A 16347-nucleotide genomic window follows, 5' to 3' on the forward strand; every position below is an offset into this window, starting at 1 on the left:
TTATTGCACTCATTAAAGTCATCAGTAGACTCCGGCAAAACATTTTGCTTTCACGTGAAGCAGAAATGACTGAAGTTAGATAGTTCAAATGTGTGAAAGAGCTGAAACAACCGAGGCGTTGGGAATAAAAGTGATTAGTGCTACCCTCTTGAATTTCTGCTCAACAAACGTACAATATTTTTGTCGGAGTCTAGCCGTCAGTCATTACTAGTATATCATATCATAATTTACCAGAAAAAAACAGAGTTCGGTTATAGGACCAAGCCGAATATAAGAACCTTTTTGTGAGTTTTTGGAGGTTCCTGATGCAACTCAAGCCAATCGCTAATTAGATTATGCGTTTTTTGCTAAGATTTGTCAGTTTTGATATTTCATTGAAGAGGTAAAATGAGCTAATGAGCCTCAATATTCGTCACTTCGATTTTAAGAAATAGAACCAGCAGATGAAGCATTTCATTTTTTTGATAAAGAATGTTTGTGTAATGAATTATTCGTTCTGGCCAAGTGAATCGGAGCACCAACTCATTTCGGTTATAAAGCAACGATTAAATCTAAATCATATGAATCATTTGAAATGCAATTTAGTGTTTTTCACCTCTATCACCACGAGGGCTAAAAAATGGTTGAATGTTTAAATCTAACAACAACTATCTCTTTAACCTCAACTTATATTAAAACAAGAAGGTTTTGCACTAGTGAAGCATACTTATTTCTTGACACTTCAAAACATTAGGGGGATCAGAAATAACAGGAATGTCACCTTCGCCGTTCAAAAACGAATCGATCACAATTAAAATTCAGCATTTGGCGTAAGTCTTTCAACTAGTTATGTGCCAATTATCTGGTTCTTCCTTGAAATTTGAGAAGATGGAATTGTTTTTTGAAAACTATTGCCCATTTTTGTCCCCAATTAGCATATCGTTTTCTCATCAAAAAAGTAAATAAGNTGAAAGAGCTGAAACAACCGAGGCGTTGGGAATAAAAGTGATTAGTGCTACCCTCTTGAATTTCTGCTCGACAAACGTACAATATTTTTGTCTTAATTATTGTATATAATTATTATATATATAATATATATATATAATATATAATAATTATTATATATGAATTATTCGTTCTGGCCAAGTGAATCGAAGCACCAACTCATTTCGGTTATAAAGCAACGATTAAATCTAAATCATATGAATCATTTGAAATGCAATTTAGTGTTTTTCACCTCTATCACCACGAGGGCTAAAAAATGGTTGAATGTTTAAATCTAACAACAACTATCTCTTTAACCTCAACTTATATTAAAACAAGAAGGTTTTGCACTAGTGAAGCATACTTATTTCTTGACACTTCAAAACATTAGGGGGATCAGAAATAACAGGAATGTCACCTTCGCCGTTCAAAAACGAATCGATCACAATTAAAATTCAGCATTTGGCGTAAGTTTTTCAACTAGTTATGTGCCATTTATCTGGTTCTTCCTTGAAATTTGAGAAGATGGAATTGTTTTTTGAATACTATTGCCCATTTTTGTCCCCAATTAGCATATCGTTTTCTCATCAAAAAAGTAAATAAGGTTGTGAATTTGTTGCACATGGTATTTGATTTATGCCTCAAACGGGCAAAAAAGCGAAAACATGGCTTTTAGGGGAATTACCTCAAACCCTTGGGCAATGTGATGTGGCTTCTTATATTACGGAGAATACATTTTTTGCTTCCAAAGCAATTGAAAACACATTTTAGATGGCATTCGTATTGCACCCGTGTACAGTTTCATGTAACAGGTGTTGAAAGACAGCTTATGCCAATCTAGTAGCACAAATGGTTGAATTTGATACCATTAAGAGGCTAGAAAACTGACCGATATAGGTAGAGTTTTCACGGCATTTCTTTTCGTGTAATATTTCAGCATCCTATAAGCAGATCACCTAAGTGCAATGTTTCCAACTCGACTTAGGATGAGATTACAATGTATCAAACCCTATTTAGTTTCGAATGATTCGCAAGAAAAAAGGGTGATTCCCAATTCAAGTTTGCTTGGTATTTTTCGTTTCGCGAGAACAAAACTCGGCCTCTCAGTCATCTAAACAAAGCTGAAGAGCATACTCAAGACAACAGCTCTAGTCATCTTATTGACCCATGAATCAGTACCTGATAATCCCTATTAATCGAATCAAAGCACTGCGTCTCAATAACTGAGAAGATTCCCATTCGTCAATCTCAAGATGAAGACTTCCAAAGATTTGACACGAAAGAATTACTCTTGTCTTCATGTGGAGTTCTTAAATTGAAATTGTCCATAAGGACTAGAGTGGTGGCCGCTTGCGTCGTATGTTCAGCTAAACACCGAACACCTCACGGAGATTCCTTAGGTGCCCACTGTAGGACAAGCCACAGGTGAATGGGCCTCAATTTCTTTAGCCCCACATTCTTGAGCACTTATGATGAAGAATGTAGAAAACTCGCATGTGTGTGTCCTATTCGAATTGCTTGGCGCCTAACCAACCTCATCCAACCGTCGTCACTCACGTCGCTGAATTTGGTAAAGATGATGATCCTCATCATCATAGGATTGGGGAGAGCAGGTTTATTTTGTTTAAGGAAATGGTCCGCATTCCTTGAATCCTGGATGTAACCTAACTTTCAGGCGATTTCAGTTTAGTCCCTCCTAACTTTAGATTGTCGAGTGTTGTGCCGATTTGAATTCTTGACCATAATCAAGTAGTGTTCTGCGGTTTCTTCATAAATGGATGAGCCATTCATCAATGCATTACCTTTGTTGACTTACAAGAAGGGCACCTTGAACTCGTTGCCGAGATGAGCAAAGGTTATTCACCTTCAGGACAAAGATTTCAATGAATTGACTGATTAAGACATAGATAAGAGAACGTAATGTCGAGTAATTCATTTTCGATTCAACGGTCAAAGACACTAGTTCAGAAAGTCTCTTCAAGTCACGACTTGCTAATACTTTGAATCATTCGCGTTTACTCCTGGGGTTGGCCAAAGTAATACTATCTTGAGCTCCATCAATACTAATCCAGTATTAACATCGTTTTAGTCAACACTTCCTTACTTTCTTATAAAGTGTCTTTGCGAGGAATTCTCATTCATTTGTGTTGCCGTTAGTTACACGCCCTATTCTTACCCCATTCTACAGAGCGATATCTGATCTTAGAAATCTTCAACCTAGAGGGTACATGGGTACATCGTCCTGGTGATGAGAATGATTGGTCGGTTAGCTACTCAGTTGGCAGGGTTGTCCGTGAGTCAGAGTGCCATTCAAAACGAAAACAAAAGAATGCTGAAATTGCCACCCTTGCCATCACTTTGAAGGATTATTTCAACCAGGGTTAATTGACCATTGAATTTGGGGGGTGGGGGAGGGGGATGGCCAAAGGTGGCATCGGGATCTTGACGCGCGGGGCTTCCCATACATTGAAGACCAACCCATGGTGATATTAGGCTTAGAGGCAGATCCAAAGAAGGGACTTGCATTGTGTCAACAAGATTTTTTTAGTCTCTTTGTAACTCATTTTGTAATCACATTTTTAAAAGTCCAGTCCTGGGTGGAGAAAAAATGGTAATAAGCTTCAGGGTGCCAAGTTCATACTCAAATTCTGCAACCCCCTGGCCATAACTCAAAGTCATTAATTTGCTTCATTGTTTACTTGGGCAGATGTAGCAATAGTTTTATCTTAAGATTCTTAACAGTATAATCTCGTCAAATAGCCAAGGTGACAGTTTAAGTTCAAAAGATTCAATACTTTTTCTAGCCAAACTTTGATCCCTGTGATGTAGTCATGTCATCACGGATCATATGCTCATCATTCAATTAATCATTAAGGCCCCTTATTTGCAACGTCAGACTGCCCAAACAAAACGGGAAGATGCACGGTGGATTGCTAAATAAACTGCTCGTCCCATGCCATGAAAGGGGTTTCTTTTCCGGACATTATGTGACCCTGTTCACTAATTATGCATAAGATTTTGATAGAATTTGCCAAAAACAACACAAGCGCATTATAATTTAATAAGGAGAAATCGGCCTCATCGGTGAAAAACCAATTCAAAAAAAAAGATAGTGATAATCGCCCCTGTATTTGGTAGAGGCTGACCACAAAGCGCCCTCTGAAGTGCAGAACGTAAACCATATTTCGTGCAGCGTAAGACGTTGTCACTTCCGATCTACAATTTGACTGCCGAGACTAGACTGAAATTGGCACACTACAGAGAGATTCAAAGGCTTTGGGTTCAAAACAAAGAGGTGAGATAGATTGGCTAATGAGGGTTGTTTGTTGAGTAGATTGACGTCAAAGCTGCAGTTTGNCCAAAAACAACACAAGCGCATTATAATTTAATAAGGAGAAATCGGCCTCATCGGTGAAAAACCAATTCAAAAAAAAAGATAGTGATAATCGCCCCTTTATTTGGTAGAGGCTGACCACAAAGCGCCCTCTGAAGTGCAGAACGTAAACCATATTTCGTGCAGCGTAAGACGTTGTCAATTTCTCACTAAGAGCTCTTGAACCAACAGTTCTCGAGGTGACCAATACAACTCTCACGGTTCCTTAGCAAAATTGTGATAGAAGGTTCTCTAGGAGTTATGCCTCCATACTCGAGGAAAAAAGGAGCCCTCTTGGATATGAAAACCACTTGCTGGAGTAATCAACATTCCAATACTTTCGTCAAAATATACAATTTGACTGCCGAGACTAGACTGAAATTGGCACACTACAGGGAGATTCAAAGGCTTTGGGTTCAAAACAAAGAGGTGAGATAGATTGGCTAATGAGGGTTGTTTGTTGAGTAGATTGACGTCAAAGCTGCAGTTTGCCGCATGCTTCGCCACAATACCCTTTGTCGTGACAGGATGTCATTGAAATTCTTCATTTTCGAGATGAGACATGAATTCTAGACACCTTGACTACTTGGTCAGCGCTTGAGTCGTTGGGGAGGTGCGATTTGAGATTTTAATGAAATATGTCAGAGCCCATTTTTAGCAAAACCATTTTCTTTTAGATGCTTTCAGACAAGAAGACTATGTCTGCATAAATGGTGTTCCCTAGCATTGATTTGACTTGTCTATTGTTTTTATGTCCAACTACAGGGTTGGACAGTGGAGATATTGTTTTTGTAATTTGGTATCGCACTCATCTTGATACTTTGAATGCGAAAAATCTATAAATATACTTTCCTAGTGAATATTTGTTTTCAATTGCCGAATGCTATATGCGAAATAAGAATGCTGTGTATGCCTTTTTCTTCGAAAATATATGTTACAGATCATTTACAGATATCATTTTCCAAGCTGCCTTATCGTTTACGCTTGAAGTTGCCGATTATATTGTCTAGTGTGATAGTTTCCTAATATCCAAAGTTGTTTCAAGGAAAATAGTTCAATGGCAAAGTTACCGATTTACCTAACCTGATCTTTCAAATTGTTTTGTTAACTGAAAGCCAAAAACAATGATTCGTTCAGCTTGGTGATTGAATCATGGTTTCAATAGATTTACAAGTGACCTGGGATATTTGGCATGGCTAATTCGACAAGTTTAAGAGTATTTCAGTCCTCAGATTTGCTATATCTTCTCAAGCTCTCTCTCTCTAAAGGAGCTCAGTTAGGAATTGAGAGCGAAAATTTACGACTAATTACATGTACATCAAGATGATGACAAATTTTAATTTTGCAACACATGGAAAAGGTTAATTGATCACGAAAAAGAAGGTAGCAGTTAAGAAATGTAAAATATAAGAAGGATTTTATTTATTCAGAGACTCGTGTCATGGACAGGTTAAAATGATAAGATTGATATAAAAGACTGGTAATATCAAGGCGAGTTCCCTAGGTCCTCCCTAATCCCCAATAGATTTGGGGTGATTCCCTTTCCTCTACAAGGTCCTCCTCTTTTCACCATCTTCATTGCTCCACTTCAGAAGCTTAGTAGTAGCAATTTCAGTTTCTCCTCTTAAATTGGTTGTACAAAATTAGATTGTGGAAGGAAAAGTCAAGATTAAGTTAGTTTAGGTTAGGTTATGTGGGTCCCAGATAGAATGTATTCTTGGGTTGCTCAGAATAATATGGCATTGACCGGAATGTTTAATGACCGTTGGATCGACGCCATTGAACAATCGTCTCTTAGGTGATGAAGGTCATGATATTGAGCCTTTATCTGATTTTGTCAAATCCTTGTAGAAGCCATAACAAACCTATTTTATCCACCTTGTGTGTTCAAATCATTTATAAAGTTTAATGAAATCTCAATCTAATACAATTTCTCATATTTGATTAAGGAGATGGAGGCACCTATTTATTTGTTGCAAGAATATACCTTCTTAAATAAAAGAAAGTTAGCCAAAAATGAGGTTCAGTACCCTAATTTCGCCGATGGTTCTCCTTTCACACCACGAGGGTAATATTTTTCGAATTCATTTGTCATTATGGAAAGATTAGGGTTCAAAATAAACTGTCATAGCGAAGTAGCCGATACAAAAATAAAAAAAACCCTTATAAATATGAATGAAAAAATATGTTCAAACATCTGAGACTTCGAGAACATGGATTTTTCGGATATCCGTTACAAAAAAATATAAGCTAAGCGTTTCTTACCATATTCTGAAGTTGTGAGATCAGTGTAATGTGAATTTTGATTGAATGAGGCAGAGAACTTTTAATTCCCATGTTGAACCTTCACCAATTCGAACCTACTGACCTAAACAGCTGTTGGCCCTTGGATGTGAAAAGTCTTTCCCGATAATTCAAAATGAGTCATTGGCACCAACAGAATGATCTGGTATCCATGTGACTTTGTATGAGCCATGATGAGTCATAACAAAATGCACATGTAAAAGTAGCCTGCAATTGTCCGAATTGCTCTATTCTAATGGGACAAGTCCGTTACTTGCCATTAAATGCAAGTCAACCGGATCTTGTAGAGCCTTAACAAATGACCGCTGATACCGAGATTGACTTGCCCTTTGAGCACGTTAACTATGCATACATCATGGTTGAAATGAATCGCACTAGGGTGCCTAAACAATCATTACACACCACATTTGAGTGCATAAACCATTGCCCATCTTATCCGTCAAGAGTATTCACTACGCATACATATATCCATCCTAGATCCTCACTAGCGCACCCTGTCTTTTCATCCCTCCTCCTTCCCCTGTTCCTTCCCTAGCGTCAAATCCAGGTTTTTGTACTAGAGACTCCTCCCCATTCTGGACCAAACCCGGGGGGAAGGGCGTCCGTCAAGGCGCTTTAGGCTCGCCCGATCTGCCAATTTCCTAGGAAAGCTCACGAGTGGTTTTGGCGCGAAACCAGACAAGGGATTTTAAACAGAACTGAGCTGACCGAGTGGATGCGGATGAGGAGGGGGAGATCCTTGAGAGGGACTCTGGATTTAAACTGAAGAACAGTTCACTCGCCTGGTTGGAGTCCGAGTTCATGTATGAAGAACAGGCTTGCTCTCTGTTGCGGGTAACCGGATTTGTGGCAGATGTGGGGGCTGGAGCGAGAGATGTAATTCCTGGAATTGGATGAGTTCATCGCCGGCGCAGTTGAACAAGATTTTGGTGGCCAGGGTTGTACACGTCTACTCATGGAAATATGTGTATTTTGGGATGCACCATTTGGATTTTTTTGTTCGCAACGGAAAGGTTATTTGAGTGCAAGTTGCTTGTTATCCGGCTTGGTTTTCCAATCTACTAGGTAGCATAGATATGATGTACAATAAAGTAAACACAGACTCGTTTCGGGTAGATAAACGCAATTTGTATATTTAAGATAATGGAAACAAGAAACCAAAAGTTTACTGTAATGGAAGTGATGGTTATTGTAATTATTCAAGGTGGTGGTAACTGTGATGAAAAAGAGCATGACCGGGTGAACGATGTTCTTGCTTATGGCTGAGAAACAGAGATCCAAGAATGCTTTGGAGGGAGATTCGTTTGCTTATTTGTGTTTATTGGTTAATTAATATCAAAATAGAGGGCGTTAAAACCCACATTGGAAAGGTGGTGCTTTTATCAACAGTGCGGTGAGATCCAAAAGAAAGCTCTTTTTCAACAAACTGCAAGTTCCGGGAAAATTTTGCTATGGTTTGTTGATATGACTCATAAAGAAGAAAGGAAAGACAAGAAAGCTATATAAAACAATGAAAGACTCGGGCTCTCTGATATCTGATGATGCAAAAATCGAAAATGATTTACGCTCGGATAAATAGGGTGATAGACTGTCAAGGCTACGATGGAGGGAAACATGGCCCAAAGTATAAGTGGTCTTGTCAGCTTCATGGACCAGCTCGAGGACTTAGATTCATGAAAGAGTGGAGGGAAATGAGATTTACTTGAAGGCTGTCTTGGCTTATTGCACAAAATATATGTATACATATATAGGCGGAGTGAAAGAGTTCACAGAAAGCGATTATATAAAAAAACTGGCCACACTTGATCACAGGCAAAACAACAACAAATCGGAATAGGCGGTGATTACCTAAAATTGGAATTCCGGATTCAGGTAAAGCATATCTGCCGGGACAGAAGTGCTCCGTCCGGATTCGGAATTCTCTCCCGCCGAAGATTGGCTGGCTTGGCTCTCTTGCGAAGGGCTGGTAAGGCCAGTAATAGAGTAATCTGGAGACGAAAAAGCTCGCCAAGTGTCGTGGCTCGGATCTGTCCAAGATTTCCATTGTTGAGCAAAATCTGCCCTTATTGCACTACCGGCTGATCCACTGGCGGACCATGTTCCGCTTCCCCCACTCATACCCGATCCACTTGAGTAAGGGGGAACGATATCAAGGGCGGTTAGCTCTGAAGAAGTGACCAGGGACAGTGTGTCGGACATCTCAATGTGCTCTGGGATCAACCATTGGTCTTGGCAGTGCTGTTGATCCTCATGCATGGAAACCGCCACATCGTAGGCCGGTGGAGGTAAGGTCATTTCCTCGGCGCTTGAAGAACCAAGCATTGTACTTGTGGATGTGGTTGTGGTGGTGGAGGAAATACAGGGAAGAGATTGAGTTGAGCAAAAAGAAGTGGGAGATGGGCCCGGATCAGCCGCCAGAGGTGATGTGATTCTGGGTCCTGGTGTTGGGCAACTTGAGGATTCACTATTTTGAGATGGAGACGAGGGCACTTCGCTCCCTGGGTCTTGTGATCCAAGAAACGGAGCCAAAATTCCCGTAAGGTCGGAGATCTTTGTATCTGAAGGTGTGGGAGACTGTTGAGCTCGACATGCCAAAGTGAGAGCATGGAAATCGAACTTATAAGCGTATCGTTTCCCCGGAATCTTTGTCAAAATGTTCTTGTCATAATAGTATCTGCAACGAAGACAAAAGGGCTGATAATTATCTTGAGGTGGTGGTGATGAGAAGGAGAGGCCAGCCATGCCAAACTTCTGGGCTTTTGCCAATTACACCCCTCGTCATCGTTGCAGGTGTTGCTCTTCAAAATTGAAATGACTCATTCTAGGTCGATGTGTCACATCTTGCAGTATGAGTGAAGCATCGGGGTTTTAGCCAAGGTCAAGAACCTCTCAGCTGGGATTTGAAAGAATCAACTTGTTTGTCTTACCTTAAGGCACGACTGAGTTTGTCGTAATTCATATTTGGTTTGGACTTCCTCACTCCCCACTGTTTGGCAACTTCGTCGGGTTCCCTCAAACGGAACTCGCCAATATCTCCCTCCCAAGTGATTTGATGAGCGTAACTCTTGGGCTTGGCCAAAAGTTCCAATAGAAATTGCCACAATTGGATCTGACCCGAATCGCCAGATTTTGGCAAGAACATGGGATAAGTGTGCTCATTGATCTCTATAAATAAGATTTTTTCAATGAACTTGATATCGTCCCCATGAGATGGCATGCATTGATGACTTACCAACTCGGTTGATATCGGGAACATTGGCTGCACTGAGATTGGGAACACTACTTGAAGATGACCTGATGACTGACAATGATTGTGATGAGGTTGATGGCACTTGACTAGCACTCAAAGACGTTGATGGCATCGCCGGAGGAGGAAGCAAATGCTCCTCAGAAAGTCCACTTTTCACTTTGGATCTATGTCTCACTTTAATTACATGTTGTGGGATCTCGGATTCATCTGAGATAGGCAATTGAGCGTCACCCCGCAAAATACTTAAATGCGTGTTGAGGGTGCTTCCCGAATAAGAGTCACCGGTGAGATTGTTGAAGTCCTCCCTAGAAGTCAAATTGATATGTCGGCGGTGATGAATTTGTTGGTTGCTTTTGGTCAATGATTGATTTACCTGGTCAATTTACACAAATCAGATCCGGAAGAGGGAAATTGCTGAACATCGAATTTCTTCAAATCAAATTTTCTCGTGATCCATTTTGCCCAATTCTCAACGTCGCTACGCGTCCATTCTTGTGGATCTAAACAAAGTAACAAACTGATTTTGAGTATCTGCAATGTTGGTTGAATGACACAACTGACGACAACTTTGATTCATTGAAGCTGTGGAAAATCCCTGCCAAAATGAGTCAACAGACCAATTATGGTTAGGTATGGTTTCAATGTCAAGAATGCGAGCTAATCGGGTCGGTCATGTGATACATTCCTACACAGATGCACGGGAGTCACTCTCAGATTGTGCATGACACATGAATCACAGGAAGAGTTTTTCCTGGAAACACACGTGAAACAGACGAGTGCGAGTACGGAAAGTGTACATTTGCCGCCTCGTCCCCTTCTCGTTCATTTCTGACACGACAGAAATCTACTTCACGATCACTTCCGAGAAACGCTCAGGATGAATCCTGAACGAAACTCAACTATGTAGAGATGATGTAGATGATGGTGATATTTTGGAGGACAATGATGCAATATCGCTTTTACCTGTGGGCACCATGATGATGGCGCTTTGATTGGAATCAGAACTGCAAGTTGAGGTTGCGTCCTCCTTGTCCTCGGAGTTTTGAGAACTTGATGCACTAAGAGATTCATTCACTTTCCTATCCTCACTTTGGGATGAATGGGAGGTATTGGACGGTTTGATGAGACGCCCTCTCTTGGCAGTGTCACAATTGGTATTCTTTCCTCTGGAGATCCGTCTCTTGGACCTGAACTCTTCCGCCGTCGGCGGGTCCAAGAGTGTCTTTTCTTGTTTCTTCTCCAACCTCTGAGACCTGCGCTTACTTGGGGTTGATTGCGATGGGGTCTTCGGATCATCGGAGCCTTCATCTGCCATGAGGACATCTCCAAACTCGGGGGAACTCCCACCAAATAAATAAGCCTCCAAATCGCCACAGCCTAAATTGGCTGCCCCAAACACGCTGCCCTCAGCGCTATCACAAATGGAGGCCGTCGTTGACAAGTAGTCACTATCGGTGTCATCCGTTTCATCGTCCTCGGAGCCTTGTCGGATGTTGGCCGAATCCAAATGGAGCGAATGCTGGTATTGGAAGTGCTGCCAAGAGGGCTCCACGGAGCTCTGGCTACTTCTAGTCCAGAGCACGACTGACATCAAGCTTCGTAAAATCAACCTCGAGAGGGTGCTGAGTGGATTGTCAGTCCGCTCCTCATGCCGGTTCCAAGAGAAGTGATTCAACTTTCGGATTGGTAAAAACTATGACTAATTTGCCTGTTCTGCTAACTCGTGAAAAATACGCCGGGGATCCATCCTCAAGAGTGTCGCCTTCTTTTCGTCTCTTACTCATTCGCCGTTCTCGATCCCAGAGTACTTAGTAGATAGAGAGGATCGCCGCCCTCGCTCGCCACTATTTATTGATGAAGTCAAGTGACGCCCCAGTGTCAAGACATCAGGCCAGGATCTCTTGTCGCCGACGTGATCTGTTACCGTACTAGTTCTTCAATCTGGTTATGTTTCTACAAGAGGCACATCATTTGTGTGTACTCTACGCAACTCCAGGATGGAGCGTCTCGGGGGCGCATTCTTGCGCTTACAATCGGACAGTAGTTGCCCTACCACCACACCATCACTACCCACTACTACTACCATACTACTACTACTTCGATCGATTCAACCATCCGCCCAACTCAGCTCAGTCTATGGACATCAACACAAGTAGTCCCTTAGAAGACGAACAACTACCCCTCCTTCAGAAGAACCAGGAGCGTGAGAAAAATCCCTCTCGCTGAAAGAGAGTGGAGAGCCCCTTCTACCTTGTGGAGCGCTACCCTGTCTTGTCTAGGTGCCACTATGGACTCTTCGGTGGTACACAGTGCACACGATGGGCGGCAAGTGTGGAGGACCTCATCCCCCTTTTTTCAAGATGGACGGAAAAATCTTTGCATGGTGCCAAAAGAGCAAGAACCACGAGAGCGAACCAGTGGTGGAAGTGAGGTCGGCGCACGCGCTCCTCAAAGATCAGAATTTTCATGCGCCACAAAATCCAGGAGAAGTGCGCCCAATTTAGACAAAGCAACAGACGAAAACCAGGAGGGCACTTTAAATGGATCCCATTTTGGTCATTTATTTACACTAATTAGGAACAATTTCTGATAACTGAGAGAGACATATGTACGTGTATTTTGTAGGTAGTTTGATGAATCATCATCGTGTGACAGAGAACACTTGTCAAGGGATTCCCCCTTTTTGCATGAATCATTGCTCTGCATATTGATTACGATCTTTCAATCAAATATTAGTAAAGCTGGCCTTTATTTGAATTCGAAAATTCCCCTCAGCCGGATCTCTGTCTTTTCATCTCAAAATCCCGTCTCATCATGAACTTGGTGTGAATTCATTGTTCCATTTGGAGTCCAAGAGTGGTATGAGCCCAGAACATCTTACTGCCAACGTGGGCTACTCTCAGTTTGAAGATGGTTATCTGGTCGGGGCCACATCCGTGAATCATGCAAGCGAATATGATTGTTGTCAGGTTAAGCTGAGAGAGCTTGGTCGTTGGGGTCTGGGCAGCTCATCATCATCATTCACTTTTTTTCGTTTCTCAATCCGGTTGCCACCGCTTGCACTCTCCAATTCTTTCTTTAGTTCAAGCGACTCACTGCCAAAAATAAGGTGTAACTGAATTGTCTGAAACGCTCTTAATCCGCTTGTCTGGCTTTGTTGTCAATCCTACTGACCTCTGTTCAATTGGAAGGAAAAGCTCACAAAATGGTCGTGTATCCAGCCAGTGTTGGTGGACCGCAAGTGTGTGCAGTGAGTGGCCTCAATGAAATTGCCACTAGATGTATGTACATGCACACTCGAATTTGGGAGAGTTGGTGGCTGATTCGTGAAAAAAAGCTTCGCACATAGATGACTTCTTGACCTCAACTCCGAGACGATACTTGGAAATGAAACGCCTTAGGGTGGATTGTTCTCAGAGGAGCAGGAGAAGCGTCTACCCTTGAACATTTTTCGACTCATATGAGCTGCCATAGATGTAATGAACACATAACGGAGGCATCCTCTGTCATTTCGAATAGGACTGTTTTCCATCTGTGGTCGATTTGAAATTTTAGCCAGAAGTCTCTGTGGTGGCTTCTTGGTGGTGTACATTGTGCACGTGGGTTAGTTGGAAGTGGATGGGGGATGGAACCCTAATAATGTACTGGTCGAACAGCAGCACTGTTATGACTAGATTTGCTCATGAATGGAAAACGCCATGTTAAAGAGCACTGTAAAATTTTTCCTTAAAGTGAGAGCAAAGGCTTGGACGCGAGTAATCAACATTGTTGACCACAATCATAATTGCTTTCGCAAAGGATGCCCTGAAAACAACATAATTCTCGGTAGAATCATAAACCTGTCACACTTTCTATGCTGTGATGTTGACAAAGGGAACCAATCAACTCACCAAGGTAGATTGAATTAATTCATGTATCCTAATTGGACCAGCTAGAACCAATCAATTGTGTCAAATTGGAAGTTGCTTCATGATATAATATTTAAATCTAAATATTTACTTCTGATTTGAAACCATACCATGGGGGGGGGACCTCTCAGCTACTTTGGTGTTTGTTTGGTTCAAGTACCCGTTGAAAACAACACTTTTTCAAATATCAAATTAGCCAAATAAGTTTATGTTGCAAAAAAGTATGCAATGTAGATTGAAATCACTTGACTACATTTACTGCACGTGTGCCATTTTTACCTCTGTACATGTCATCGGAAATAGACCACCGTCTCTTCCAAACCATTGCTTTGCCTTGTTTTCTCAGAAAAGTTAATTTGAACTGTCTGGTCGAGCAATCCAGCAAACAAGGCTAACTTTCGAAGAAGGTAAGCGCCGAATAGGAGTTGCCTACTCCACCCCTCTATCTGCAATCATCAGACATATGAAGTAAATAGGTAAGTAAGCGAGTTGTGCACGCTCAACATTCACTGGAAGCAGAACGGTAAGTTCATGACACCACAGCGAGAAGAGGAGCAGGCCACTCAAACCATTCCTACTCATCCCTCCCATTAAAAATCATCTAATACCGTGCCTACTGTAGTACTGTACGAAGAGCTTGAGTTCTTGAGCGAAGGTTTGAAATCGTGGGAACGTATCCAGAATGGTATTCGGAGATCATCAACATGCAGCACAATTAGAGGGGAGAGTCGTGCAAAAAAAGAAATAGAAAAATGACCGGTAGTATGCTTGACTTGGACCAATATCCAGTGCTATGAGCTGTGAATTAGAATTGTCGGAATAGATTTTAAAGCCCCTATGGAGATGGAGGATCATTGAGCACAAAGTTGTCAATGGAATGAGAAAGCATGAATGAGGACAAGATTCCGAGAAGCATGCCTGCTTTCCCTCCTGTCCTCATGATTTGCGTACGAATTACGTACGAGTGATGTCATTACTCTAACTCGAGACGTGTCTCATTAAGAAAATGTTTAGATTATAGTAAATGTGTCGAAGCTCAAATGCACTGCATGCTTTTCCAAAAAATGCTTCCTATCGTCGCTTTGGGACCAGAGGGCAGTTCAAAAAGAATGACAGAAACCACAAAGAATGTAGAAAACTGGGGCATTTTGCGGGAGTAATTGAGCTCTCAAATGAGGTTAGTCTGAAAGTCAATGGCATTAAAGTATCCCTCTCTCAGATGTCACTCAACATCTCATGAGGCAAAAACATCATGCATGATCTCAAGAATGAGACACAATTCATGGAAAAAGGAAGAGCGAGTCATTTTTCAATTATGACTCTTCTTACTATGGACTCCAAAGCGCCTTTAAAACATTCATTCATTACATTTGGTGCCATTTTAGACCCAGTCTAGCCATGGAAGCTCGCCGGAAGACGGAAATCTAGGCCTGGGTGTTCTGTACAAACAAGACCTCAAAAGAGATCAACCTAATATGACCTCTAACTCAATGAATGGAGGAATGAATGAATGAGTGGACCAATTCGGATTGCCCGCCAGATGACTTTCCCATTCATTTTCACGATCTTCCGTCATTCCTTCTCGGAAATCGGGCTGAAATTGTTCACTTGATTGTTTTGTTACCTCTGCCAATCGTTGTTTCACATGAACTTTGGGAGGCTCATCTTGTTGGGCCCTCATGAAGCCATTGGCGGGAATTTTTCTAATTGAAGGTAGGCCTACTTGAGCGCCCATTCATTGAAAGTCTCACCAGGTGATTGGCTGAGAATGGATGTCTATTCCAAATAAGCTGCTCCATGTCATCGATCATTTTAGAATGAGCTTTGGGCCATGAATCGTGTAATCTTGCTTGGGCTATTTAATTCGTTTTAAATTGCGTGTTTTATTCGCCTAAAAGAGTGATCTCCGACAAACTTTCTTCAATATGCATAAAAATAGATCAGCGTACCCAAGATTAGACACCTGGACAGTTCACTTGGGGACATACAGTGGTTTACACTCTTATGTGAATGTCCTCTTTAGTTACCTTTGAAAGAAAGATTTAGACATCCTCACCAATGTCCAACTACCTTTCTAATTCGTTCTCCAACTCCCCTAGTTTATCATGGGAGGTATCACACTTCGCCTAGGGGTCTCTTTGTCGTCTAGATTCGTCAATAGGCTCCACAAAGAAACAGCACAATTGGAGTCTTAGGCATGGTTGGCCCATACTTCAGGCCACCGTCTTCGTCTGCATGCATGAAGTATCACTTTTGGAGGCAACCGAACAAAGTGATACAGGTCGATCCGAGACGAAGATGTGGCTGAACATCATCGGTGAACACCAACCCAGAAAAAAAGAAAGGAGCGGGAGAGCTCCCCCAAGGTAAGAAGGAAGAGGAAACCCGTTTCTCATCAGTGAGAACTAACTGTGGGATCTCAAGTGTGATGACGAGACAAGGAAAAGCCCGCGAAAGGGTCTGTTTCTCAATCTCCTTTGTGAAGGGAAAATGTGAAAGAAGAATCCAAGTCTGTGTCAATCTGGGAAATCGGGAAGGTCAGATTCTCA

At 41.6% G+C, this 16347-nt stretch overlaps 1 protein-coding gene across 1 annotated transcript; it reads right to left on the reverse strand.

The window, feature by feature from the left end:
• Nucleotides 1-7732: 7732 nt before the first annotated feature.
• On the reverse strand, nt 7733-12010 carry LOC131890818 (Friend leukemia integration 1 transcription factor-like). The gene is made up of 5 exons (XM_059240251.1): nt 10854-12010; nt 10264-10390; nt 9873-10195; nt 9568-9805; nt 7733-9314 (listed from the first exon to the last, which is right to left on the reverse strand). The coding sequence occupies exons 1-5, from the start codon at nt 11479-11481 to the stop codon at nt 8489-8491; spliced, it is 2142 nt and encodes a 713-aa protein (XP_059096234.1). The 5' UTR covers nt 11482-12010; the 3' UTR covers nt 7733-8488.
• Nucleotides 12011-16347: the final 4337 nt, after the last annotated feature.

The sequence above is a fragment of the Tigriopus californicus genome, chromosome 11 (genome assembly GCF_007210705.1).
Source record: "Tigriopus californicus strain San Diego chromosome 11, Tcal_SD_v2.1, whole genome shotgun sequence".
NCBI lineage: Eukaryota > Metazoa > Arthropoda > Copepoda > Harpacticoida > Harpacticidae > Tigriopus > Tigriopus californicus.

Bases quoted from the DNA above. Each gene is read 5' to 3' on its own strand.
- LOC131890818 (XM_059240251.1), bottom strand. From the start codon at position 11,481: ATGTCAGTCGTGCTCTGGACTAGAAGTAGCCAGAGCTCCGTGGAGCCC. The intron at 10,391-10,853 runs GTAAAAGCGATA...TACTTTGTTTAG, and splicing joins CATCATCATGGTGCCCACAG to ATCCACAAGAATGGACGCGT. The intron at 9,315-9,567 runs GTAAGACAAACA...TCTTCGTTGCAG, and splicing joins AAACTCAGTCGTGCCTTAAG to ATACTATTATGACAAGAACA.